The 12,895-nt window shown below is 32.6% G+C and overlaps 1 protein-coding gene across 1 annotated transcript; it reads left to right on the top strand.

Annotated features, from left to right (window-relative positions):
* Positions 1-9,139: 9,139 nt before the first annotated feature.
* LOC139854585 (F-box/kelch-repeat protein At3g23880-like) lies at positions 9,140-10,612 on the top strand. Its single transcript, XM_071843883.1, has 3 exons — positions 9,140-9,817; positions 9,858-10,320; positions 10,539-10,612. Exons 1-2 carry the CDS (start codon positions 9,140-9,142, stop codon positions 10,317-10,319), a joined length of 1,140 nt encoding a protein of 379 aa, XP_071699984.1. The 3' UTR covers position 10,320; positions 10,539-10,612.
* The last annotated feature ends 2,283 nt before the right edge of the window (positions 10,613-12,895 follow it).

Raw genomic sequence — 12,895 nt, 5'->3', positions numbered from 1 at the left:
AAAGGCGTTGTTCGATTTGGTAAACGAGGGAAATTAAATCCAAGGTATATTGGACCATTCAAGATTATTGATCGTGTCGGACCAGTAGCTTACCGACTTGAGTTACCTCAACAACTCGCGGCTGTACATAATACTTTCCACGTCTCGAATTTGAAGAAATGTTTTGCTAAAGAAGATCTCACTATTCCGTTAGATGAAATCCAAATCAACGAAAAACTTCAATTCATCGAAGAACCCGTCGAAATAATGGATCGTGAGGTTAAAAGACTTAAGCAAAACAAGATACCAATTGTTAAGGTTCGATGGAATGCTTGTAGAGGACCCGAGTTCACCTGGGAGCGTGAAGATCAGATGAAGAAGAAATACCCGCATCTATTTCCAGAAGATTCGTCAACACCTTCAACAGCTTAAAATTTCGGGACGAAATTTATTTAACGGGTAGGTACTGTAGTGACCCGAAGTTTTCCATGTTTATATATATTAATTGAGATTTATATTTACATGATTAAATGTTTCCAACATGTTAAGCAATCAAACTTGTTAAGACTTGATTAATTGAAATAGGTTTCATATAGACAATTGACCACCCAAGTTGACCGGTGATTCACGAACGTTAAAACTTGTAAAAACTATATGATGACATATATATGGTTATATATATAGTTAACATGATATTATGATAAGTAAACATATCATTAAGTATATTAACAATGAACTACATATGTAAAAACAAGACTACTAACTTAATGGTTTTGAAACGAGACATATATGTAACGATTATCGTTGTAACGACATTTAATGTATATATATCATATTAAGAGATATTCGTACATCATAATATCATGATAATATAATAATTTAAAATCTCTTTTGATACTATAAACATTGGGTTAACAACATTTAACAAGATCATTAACCTAAAGGTTTCAAAACAACATTTACATGTAACGACTAACGATGACTTAACGACTCAGTTAAAATGTATATACATGTAGTGTTTTAATATGTATTCATACACTTTTGAAAGACTTCAAGACACTTATCAAAATACTTCTACTTAACAAAAATGCTTACAATTACATCCTCGTTCAGTTTCATCAACAATTCTACTCGTATGCACCCGTATTCGTACTCGTACAATACACAGCTTTTAGATGTATGTATTATTGGTATATACACTCCAATGATCAGCTCTTAGCAGCCCATGTGAGTCACCTAACACATGTGGGAACCATCATTTGGCAACTAGCATGAAATATCTCATAAAATTACAAAAATATGAGTAATCATTCATGACTTATTTACATGAAAACAAAATTACATATCCTTTATATCTAATCCATACACCAAAAACCAAAAACACCTAAAAACACTTTCATTCTTCAATTTTCTTCATCTAATTGATCTCTCTCAAGTTCTATCTTCAAGTTCTAAGTGTTCTTCATAAATTCCAAAAGTTCTAGTTTCATAAAATCAAGAATACTTTCAAGTTTGCTAGCTCACTTCCAATCTTGTAAGGTGATCATCCAACCTCAAGAAATCTTTATTTCTTACAGTAGGTTATCATTCTAATACAAGGTAATAATCATATTCAAACTTTGGTTCAAATTCTATAACTATAACAATCTTATTTCAAGTGATGATCTTACTTGAACTTGTTTTCGTGTCATGATTCTGCTTCAAGAACTTCGAGCCATCCAAGGATCCATTGAAGCTAGATCCATTTTTCCCTTTTCCAGTAGGTTTATCCAAGGAACTTAAGGTAGTAATGATGTTCATAACATCATTCGATTCATACATATAAAGCTATCTTATTCGAAGGTTTAAACTTATAATCACTAGAACATAGTTTAGTTAATTCTAAACTTGTTCGCAAACAAAAGTTAATCCTTCTAACTTGACTTTTAAAATCAACTAAACACATGTTCTATATCTATATGATATGCTAACTTAATGATTTAAAACCTGGAAACACGAAAAACACCGTAAAACCGGATTTACGCCGCCGTAGTAACACCGCGGGCTGTTTTGGGTTAGTTAATTAAAAACTATGATAAACTTTGATTTAAAAGTTGTTATTCTGAGAAAATGATTTTTATTATGAACATGAAACTATATCCAAAAATTATGGTTAAACTCAAAGTGGAAGTATGTTTTCTAAAATGGTCATCTAGACGTCGTTCTTTCGACTGAAATGACTACCTTTACAAAAATGACTTGTAACTTATTTTTCCGACTATAAACCTATACTTTTTCTGTTTAGATTCATAAAATAGAGTTAAATATGAAACCATAGCAATTTGATTCACTCAAAACGGATTTAAAATGAAGAAGTTATGGGTAAAACAAGATTGGATAATTTTTCTCATTTTAGCTACGTGAAAATTTGTAACAAATCTATTCCAACCATAACTTAATCAACTTGTATTGTATATTATGTAATCTTGAGATACCATAGACACGTATACAATGTTTCGACCTATCATGTCGACACATCTATATATATTTCGGAACAACCATAGACACTCTATATGTGAATGTTGGAGTTAGCTATACAGGGTTGAGGTTGATTCCAAAATATATATAGTTTGAGTTGTGATCAATACTGAGATACGTATACACTGGGTCGTGGATTGATTCAAGATAATATTTATCGATTTATTTCTGTACATCTAACTGTGGACAACTAGTTGTAGGTTACTAACGAGGACAGCTGACTTAATAAACTTAAAACATCAAAATATATTAAAAGTGTTGTAAATATATTTTGAACATACTTTGATATATATGTATATATTGTTATAGGTTCGTGAATCAACCAGTGGCCAAGTCTTACTTCCCGACGAAGTAAAAATCTGTGAAAGTGAGTTATAGTCCCACTTTTAAAATCTAATATTTTTGGGATGAGAATACATGCAGGTTTTATAAATGATTTACAAAATAGACACAAGTACGTAAAACTACATTCTATGGTTGAATTATCGAAATCGAATATGCCCCTTTTTATTAAGTCTGGTAATCTAAGAATTAGGGAACAGACACCCTAATTGACGCGAATCCTAAAGATAGATCTATCGGGCCCAACAAGCCCCATCCAAAGTACCGGATGTTTTAGTACTTCGAAATTTATATCATATCCGAAGGGTGTCCCGGAATGATGGGGATATTCTTATATATGCATCTTGTTAATGTCGGTTACCAGGTGTTCACCATATGAATGATTTTTATCTCTATGTATGGGATGTATATTGAAATATGAAATCTTGTGGTCTATTGTTACGATTTGATATATATAGGTTAAACCTATAACTCACCAACATTTTTGTTGACGTTTAAAGAATGTTTATTCTCAGGTGAATATTAAGAGCTTCCGCTGTTGCATATTAAAATAAGGACAAGATTTGGAGTCCATGTTTGTATGATATTGTGTAAACATTGCATTCAAGAAACTGATTTCGATGTAACATATTTGTATTGTAAACCATTATGTAATGGTCGTGTGTAAACAGGATATTTTAGATTATCATTATTTGATAATCTACGTAAAGCTTTTTAAACCTTTATTGATGAAATAAAGGTTATGGTTTGTTTTAAAATGAATGCAGTCTTTGAAAAACGTCTCATATAGAGGTCAAAACCTCGCAACGAAATCAATTAATATGGAACGTTTTTAATCAATAAGAACGGGACATTTCACATATCGGCGTAGCTGTCGGAGTCTGAGGAATTCGAACTGGATGCAGAATCCATCTTGTATAGTCGGGGAAATGAATTTTGGGTATAGAATAGATTATAGGAGTTAGATTTGATATTCCTCAATACATAATTTACATATGTATATATAATACCAAAATCCCAGAAAGTACGGAGAATCTTTGAAATGCGTCAGACAATGTCTACAGTAACAGATACGCTAAGATATGAATTTTGTCTATACACTATCGATGCAGTAAGACGTGTCTAGACTTAAGAGTGATAAGCAGGCAATTTCCTAAGGATGATAAGCAGTTGATTTCTGACTAGAAATGATAAGCAAAACTTTTGACATGTAGACACGGTCAAAGTCCAGACTCATTAATGTATCCTAACAACTACTAGTCAGACACACTAATGCAAGACCTGGTTAGACCACCGCTCTGATACCACCTGTGAGGACCCGTCCTAATCCACCTGGACGAGGTCATCAACATTTGGTCCCATTGCGATGATCGGCTCCAAATAATGTCCTTATATTGAGCAAATGCACAGCGGAAGACTTAATTCATACCTGAGAATAAACATGCTTAAAAGTGTCAACCAAAGGGTTGGTGAGTTCATAGGTTTATCATGATAATCATTTCAATATATTAATAGACCACAAGATTTCATAATCATAAACATAATACACTCGCAAGTGTATGTAAAGCATTCTAAGTGGTTGAGCACTTGGTAACCATACTTAACATTTAATCAACGTCGCATATTCCCTTTATTATGAAATCTCACTACACCGTACCAAGTGTAGTCACCAAAACGAAGTACTGTGCAACCGTTGAATACTGGTCGTCCAGTCCGGTTGGGGTTGTCAGGCCCGATAGATCTATCAACAGGATTCGCGTTTACAATACCCATGTAAATAGTAGTTACCAAGCTACAGGGAAATATGCCAGTGGTACAACTCAACGTAGAATATATTTTTAAGTACTTGTGTCTATTTTGTAAACATTTATTAAAACAGCGCATGTATTCTCAGCCCAAAAATATATATTGCAAAAGCAATTAAAAAGGGAGCAAATGAAACTCACCTAATGTATTTTGTAGTAAAAATACATATATTGACATCAAACGATTGTAGGGTTGGCCTTGGATTCACGAAACTCAATGGAGTAATCGAAAAAAAAAATGCCCAAGTCCAGGTTTGAACCCGCGACGTCCCGCTAACCCAATAAATTCCAAGACCACTCCTCCATATCCTTAATTATTGTAACTTAATATTTATTTAACCCGTATCATTTAGTGTGCATCATCTTCTTCTTCACCTTATCATATCAATTCGCCTACATCTGAACTCATTATTGATATCAACTAAACCAAATCATCTATTCATTTTAACTATCAATTTTAGTCATCATTAACTTAAATGATGTGTGTTTTTGTGCCATCGAGTAACAATTAGAGAACAATGATCTAGCGAATTAATGGCCCAATTTCCCTCACCATCTCACGGCCCAACTAATAAACAGCTTTCGGCCCAGCAACACCATTGGTCCATTTATTATTTAAGGAAGCCCAACAAGCGGTCCATTACTTCATCAACTAATTTATACGCATTACCCTTTTTCTTTAATATGTTTTCTAAAAGCTAGCCAATTAGAACAAAAGGTAGAAAACAAGACCCCAACATCTTCTCTGTATTACAGTAACAATCAATATTTTCAATCTCTCTTCCTTTCACCATCATATCGTCATTCATTTCTTTTTTTTTAACGTCATATTCATCATTTATTAATCACGTTAATCATAATCTTTATCAATTTCACAGACCCGTTTAGCAAACCGTCATCACCATATCTTCCTAACCCGGTCATCTTTTTAATATTATACCTGTAATCAAAGTCGTCCAAGAAATCACATCTCATAATATTATTTGAAAAAAAAAAGAATATATAAATAACCCAAATGCATACACTAATTCACGTGAATTACCACCATATAGTTCATGCATGAGATGTATGATCCATTTTCAAGTTGAGCACGTGTATTGACCCATGTACACGTGTATAGACCCATGTACATCCATGTTCATATCAAGACACATACAAGTAGTGATGGTTTGAGTTGAGGTGGTAATTATGATAGAAAATCAGTGGTTTTGATGGTGGTGTTTTGGATGGTCAAACGAAGATAATGATAGATGGTGGTGATAGGTTAATGATTGATGAAGATGGCGATTTATAGTGGCAACGCGATGGTGCTCCGGTTGCCGGTGGTGAAAGTTGTCTTCACGATTGTGATTATTACAGTTGAAGATGATGATAGAGTGTTAGTGTGTTTTATCAATGAAAGAAGCAGAAAATTTGGGTGTTGGAAGGCCGAGGGTGGTGATGTTTGTGGTGGTTGCTGGCTGTGGAAGGTGGCGGAATTAGATGGTGGCGGTTTGGGAGAAGAAGGAGATGAGTGCCTTTTCTCAATCTCTATGTATATATAAATGGGAATATATAATGATTATAATATAATATTAATAATAATTATAATAACAATTAATAAGTAATAAGTGGGTTGAAATGAGTACAGAACGAAGCCAGCTGTAGTTTTTATTTTTGTTTTTGTGATCACATAACATATAGGTGTTATATATATAGGTGTTATATATATAGATATATATGGATACATATACATTAAATATCTTACACTATGAAAAATAGATTTGAGTAATCAAACAATAACAGTATCAATCATGATTCAATCTTGTACAGTGATTAATAGTAAAAAAGTCATTAATTTAGTTGTTTATACCGACAGTTTATCTGGGATTGGTATATCGTGTCCATTGCTAAACAGTTAACGTGTAATTTAATTCAGAAAAATCCCATATTTTTAGATTAAACATGTTTTATTATTTCACTCATTACCTGTTTGAAACCTGATGAAAAAGGTTCGAAAATTATTTATTTTCTGTTCCGATTTATATGTACGGAGTACAAATATTTAATCTTAAAAAGGAAAAAATATTTTTATCAAACCTAAAATCTTCGAAATCAATTTATTGTTCAACTTTTATTTTAAATCTTCATAAACTTGTACTAGATCTATATTAAAACTAACGAAACGTCAACTGAATGTTACTGAAGTTTCCTAATTAGGCTCGAAATCATTCATTTTTCATTTACTCTCTCTCTCTATATATAATCAGTTTTAAATAACAAGTTTTATCACATAAATATATATTATATATTTTAAAACAAATAGATTTAATATTATTTTATATATTTCCAAGTAGTATTTATATACACACACATATATATATGTATCTATTTACAAATAATTGTTCGTGTATCGTTGAGAACAGTCGAAGGTCAATTGAACATATGAAACAGTTCAAAATTTTTGAGACTCAACCTAACAGACTTTGCTTATCGTGTCAAATATAATGAATCGTATCAAGAATTTGGTTTCAAATTAGTCGAAATTTTCCGGGTCGTGACAATATTTATCTTAATACAGTATATAATATAAATAAAATCAGTTGATTAAATGAAATATATGTTAATATATACATAAATGATATGGGTTCGTGAATTCGAGGCCAACCCTGCATTGTTCAAAGTCGTCATATGTATTTTTACTACAAAATACAGTATTGTGAGTTTCATTTGCTCCCCTTTTAAATGCTTTTGCAATATATATTTTTGGGACTGAGAATACATGTGCTACTTTTATAATTGTTTTACGAAATAGACACAAGTAATCGAAACTACATTTTATGGTTGAATTATCGAAATCGAATATGCCTTTTTTTATCATGTCCGAAGTTGTCCCGGAATGATGGCGAATTTATTATGTCCGAAGTTGTCCCGGAATGATGGCGAATTTATCATGTCCGAAGTTGTCCCGGAATGATGGGGATATTCTATATGCAACTTGTTAAGGTCGATTACCAGGTGTTCAATCCATATGAATGAATTTTATGCATGATGTTTTATGGAAAATGGGAATATTAAATCTTGTGGTCTATTAAAATGATGAATTTTATTGTTACGATAAACCTATGAACTCACCAACCTTTTGATTGACACTTGAATGCATGTTTATTCTCAGGTATGAAAAAAATCTTCCGATGTGCATTTGCTCATTTTAGAGATATTACTTGGAGTCATTCATGGCATATTTCAAAAGACATTGCATTCGAGTCGTTGAGTTCATCAAGATTATTATTAAGTCAATTATAGTTGGATATATTATGAAATGGTATGCATGTCGTCAACTTTCGATGTGAAGAAAGTTTGTCTTTTAAAAACGAATGCAATGTTTGTAAAATGTATCATATAGAGGTCAAATACCTCGCGATGTAATCAACTATTGTGAATCGTTTATAATGTATATGAACGGGTCCTTTCATCGTTTTCTTTAAATTTGAATTCGATAAGATGGTTTTTTAAATGTCGATATTTGATTGATGAAGCAGGATGATTTCTTGCCTCGAACCGCAACACCTTGGGAAGACATTTTCAAATCGCTTTTCTGGTAATAGTATAATTTGATGTTTGAAAACCATGATTTTGTATTTAACTATTTATCTTTATGCAGATTATGTACTTGATCATGATACTTGCTTCAATAGTTTACCATGCTTGTTATGTTTAATATGCATAAAAAGACACTTTCGCATCCGAAGAACGAAAGATCAAAGATCCAAGGAGGCTTGACGCCCCTTGTCATCTCTAACATCACATAGTTGAGCGAAAACTGTTCCGGAAAACCTTCACATTCTAAACTATATATGGTGTCGAGCACACCAATTGCTTTAGTATGGATCGAAAGTATCTGATATGGTTGCCTCTTTCCGTCTTTTGTCACTCTTGTTTGATGTACCAATAAATTGTTGCAAGTTTTAGGAAGTATCACAAGTGGTCTTTTTATATCATTGACAATTACAATTATGTATATTTTTTTGTACTTATATTCATATATATTTTTTTATAGAATATATTTGATTTAATATTATCATGTTTAAGTCCCGCGAATTCGCGGGTTATAAACTAGTGTATCAATAAATCATGTTAGTTAACATCACTAAATCAACCTTGTACATGAGTGGAAAACAATCTCTTAGTGACAGATTATCACCACTAAATCTACCATTGATGAATGTAATTCCACCACCCCAAACAACATTAATCATCATTGATGAAATGAAACTACTGTAAAATTATACTAATTATCCAAAAGGTTCTTTAATTAATTGCATCAAACAATAGATGTTGATTATGATTATGATCCTGTAGGAAAATTGGATGACCAAGTATGTAAGCGTATATAAACATAAAAGGAGTAAATTGTAAATGTAATGATTAAATAAAATTCTCCGTATAGACACAAAACACTGATTCATATTTTCCCTGAAATCAGTCACCAAAAAAAAAAAAAAAAAAACCCTAAAATGACACTCGAAGATGAACATCATCAACAACCTCCTAAAATAATCAAAAAACTTCAATCTATTCCTACACTTCTGGAAGAACTCATAGTCGAAATTCTAACAAGACTTCTGGTTGAATCGCTGTTACGATGTAAGTCTGTTTGCAAATTATGGTGTTCTTTGATTTCCGATCCGCATTTCATCAAATCACATCTTAAGTTATCAAGTAACCGCAATAATCACGCTAATTATAGACTAATTGTCAGCACCGCGCCTAAAATAAACTTTAAGACTTGTAACCTTTATAATGTGTTGTATGATAAATCCATCGATGCAATAGAGCTCGTTTATCCATTAAAACACCCTAGTAAATTGGTTTGGATAGTCGGTTCTTGTAACGGATTGTTATGTATACTCGTTGAAAACGATACATTGTTCATTTGGAACGCTAGTACCAGAAGATCGAATAGGTTGCCAAAATGCGGTTCTAAATTGATGCCCCGTTGGTATGGTTTTGGGTATGATACGTTGACTGATGATTATAAAATTGTTGCGATTTCGTGTCTGCTTAAAACAGAACATGATACTGAAGTGAATATATATTCACTGAAAACAGGAAATTGGAAGAAACTTAGTGACCTTCCTCATGGGAATTTATTCTATGATGATGGGAAGTTTTTAGACGGAGCAATTCATTGGGTTACGAGCCTTTCAAAAAAAAAAAAATTGGGTTACGAAGCGAGATTTCAGTTCACTGTATTCATGGACTATAGTTTCAGTTAGTTTAGGGAACGAGTCTTATGGTGAAGTTCAGCAACCTGTGTATGATGAAGGGTATAAGCATTTGACGTTGGGTGTTGTGGGAGAAAAGTTGTGTGTGGTTTGTGATTATCTTAAGAAATGTGCAGATGTATGGGTAATGAAGGTTTATGGTGAGCAAGATTCTTGGACTAAATTGGTTTCTGTTTCGTATTTTTCTGATCCTGCTGGTTATCAGTATTCTGTTCCTTTGTGTGTTTCAAATGATGGAAAAGTTTTGTTACAATTTGGTTTGAAATTGTTAGTGTATGATTCAAAGAATAGTTTGCTCTTGGAGATTCAAAACTTTGATAAATGTATTGAAACATACACTTATGTTGAGAGTTTGGTTTCACCCGATTCATCATCAGGCCTTGTAGATAACTATGTTGATGTAAGTTAAGGTAAGCTTTGTTTCTCATAAATTTTTTTTTTTTTTCGTTTGTTTAAACATATATAACAAAGTTCTTATTGAGAGAAGTCAAATATTGAAGTGTTGAACATCTTTTAATTAATGTTCCTTAACTAGATGCTTGTAACTTTAACTAGGTAAATACCAAATACTAGTCAATAGCTATTTTTGTGTTTATTAGAATCTAAATATATCAAGTATATTTTACAGATACATGAAATCAAAGTAGCTGGAAGACACAAATCGGTTAGTGGCATTTCTTTTGGTAACAACTTGGTGGGGCGTTTTCGGATGCAGGGATCTACATTCTATGGTTGAATTATCGAAATCGAATATGCCTTTTTTTTAATCATGTCCGAAGTTGTCCCGGAATGTCATGTCCGAAGTTGTCCCGGAATGTCATGTCCGAAGTTGTCCCGGAATGATGGCGAATTTATCATGTCCGAAGTTGTCCCAAAATGATGGGGATATTCTATATGCAACTTGTTAAGGTCGATTACCAGGTGTTTAATCCATATGAATGAATTTTATGCATGATGTTTATGGGAAATGGGAATATTAAATCTTGTGGTCTATTAAAATGATGAATTTTATTGTTTACGATAAACCTATGAACTCACCAACCTTTTGGTTGACACTTGAAAGCATGTTTATTCTCAGGTATGAAAGAAATCTTCCGTTGTGCATTTGCTCATTTTAGAGATATTACTTGGAGTCATTCATGGCATATTTCAAAAGACGTTGCATTCGAGTCGTTGAGTTCACCAAGATTATTATTAAGTCAATTATAGTTGGATATATTATGAAATGGTATGCATGTCATCAACTTTTGATGTGAAGAAAGTTTGTCTTTTAAAAACGAATGCAATGTTTGTAAAATGTATCATATAGAGGTCAAATACCTCGCGATGTAATCAAGTATTGTGAATCGTTTATAATGTATATGAACGGGTTCTTTCAGTTGGTATCAGATAGGTGGTCGTAGCCAACCAGGTCTTGCATTAGTGTGTCTAACAGGTAGTGGTTAGGATGCATTAGTGAGTTTGGACTTCGACCTAGTAGTTGTTAGGTTATATTAATGAGTCTAGACTTGAACCTGGTCTGCATGTCAAAATTTTTGCTTACCGTTCTTTATCGAAAAATATCTACCTATTATTTTCAGTCTCGACACGTCTTATTGCAATTATTGCATAGATGGTGTAGAGACAAATTCATATCCCATCACATTAAACCTTGTCTGACACGTTTCCTTAATTCCCTCCGTAATTCACGGGATCTTCGGTACTATATATCTTCGGTACTATATTTAGGTATTCTGTGTAATTAGAATATCATCCGATATCCGAAAATCATTTCATATCGAAAACCTTTTATCTAACCGTACAAGATGGAACTCGTAACCAGTTCAAGCTCCTCGGATTTCGACTGCTATTCTGATATGGATTTCCACTCGAGCTCCGAAAGCAGTGTAACCGGAATGGACCAACCAATTAGTCATCATCTATTCTGGATGAATTGGAGGATATGGTGCAAAGGTTAGAAGCATCAGCAGCACCAGCAGCATAACCAGTACCACCATCCACAACAACTACATCCGCACTGCAAACCTCGACATCACAATCTGTACCTCGAATATCAACGTCATACGCACCATAGATACCAAGGAGTACCAACAACAATGAACGATGAAGTATTGATCCATAACTTCATTGAAGAAATATTATGTGAAGAATATGTGATTCCTAATAGTTAACAATGAAATATTGATCCATAACTTCATTGAAGAAATATTCTGCGAAGAATATATGATTCCTAATAGTTAACGATGAAGTATTGATCCATAACTTCATTGAAGAAATATTCTGCGAAGAATATGTGGTTCCTAATAGTTTTAGAGATTACTTATTGTAGCTCAAACCGAAAATCATATGAGTTTAATATCATATTAACTCATTAAATCCATGATTACATCTGAAGAAAATATATATGTATATATGTTTTCATAAAGATTGTAATTAAAATTTTTTTTGTACAAACTGTTAATGGTGAAAATATTTTAACGGGTAGGTAATACCCGAGGAATATTTAGATTTCACATTAATAAGTTACACTGTACATTCTTCGAATCTGATTCAACAGTCATTTACTATCCTACTTACATCCACAGATATACGAATCCGTTCACCACAGAATAACCATTTTCATTCAATTTCATATTTGGATTTTGACTTATCAGAATCCAACAAGTGGCATAATGAAGAAAACATTGGACAAAATAAAATTTATTAGAAACAAACAAATTAACGATGAGATAAATTTTGTTAAGAATCCACGCTAACTGTTCCTAGCTAACTGATTATATTTATTTATCGCAATTTTAATTCTCGCAATTTTATTTATTGTCATTTAATTTCTGTTATTTATTTTACGCACTTTAAATATCGGGACACGTATATAAGGTTTTGACATATCATATCGACGCATCTATATATATTATTTGGAATAACCATAGACACTCTATATGCAGTAATGCTCGAGTTAGCTATACAGGGTTGAGGTTGATTCTA

This window comes from Rutidosis leptorrhynchoides, chromosome 6 (genome assembly GCF_046630445.1).
Source record: "Rutidosis leptorrhynchoides isolate AG116_Rl617_1_P2 chromosome 6, CSIRO_AGI_Rlap_v1, whole genome shotgun sequence".
Lineage (NCBI taxonomy): Eukaryota > Viridiplantae > Streptophyta > Magnoliopsida > Asterales > Asteraceae > Rutidosis > Rutidosis leptorrhynchoides.
This window is presented reverse-complemented; position numbering and strand designations above follow the sequence as displayed.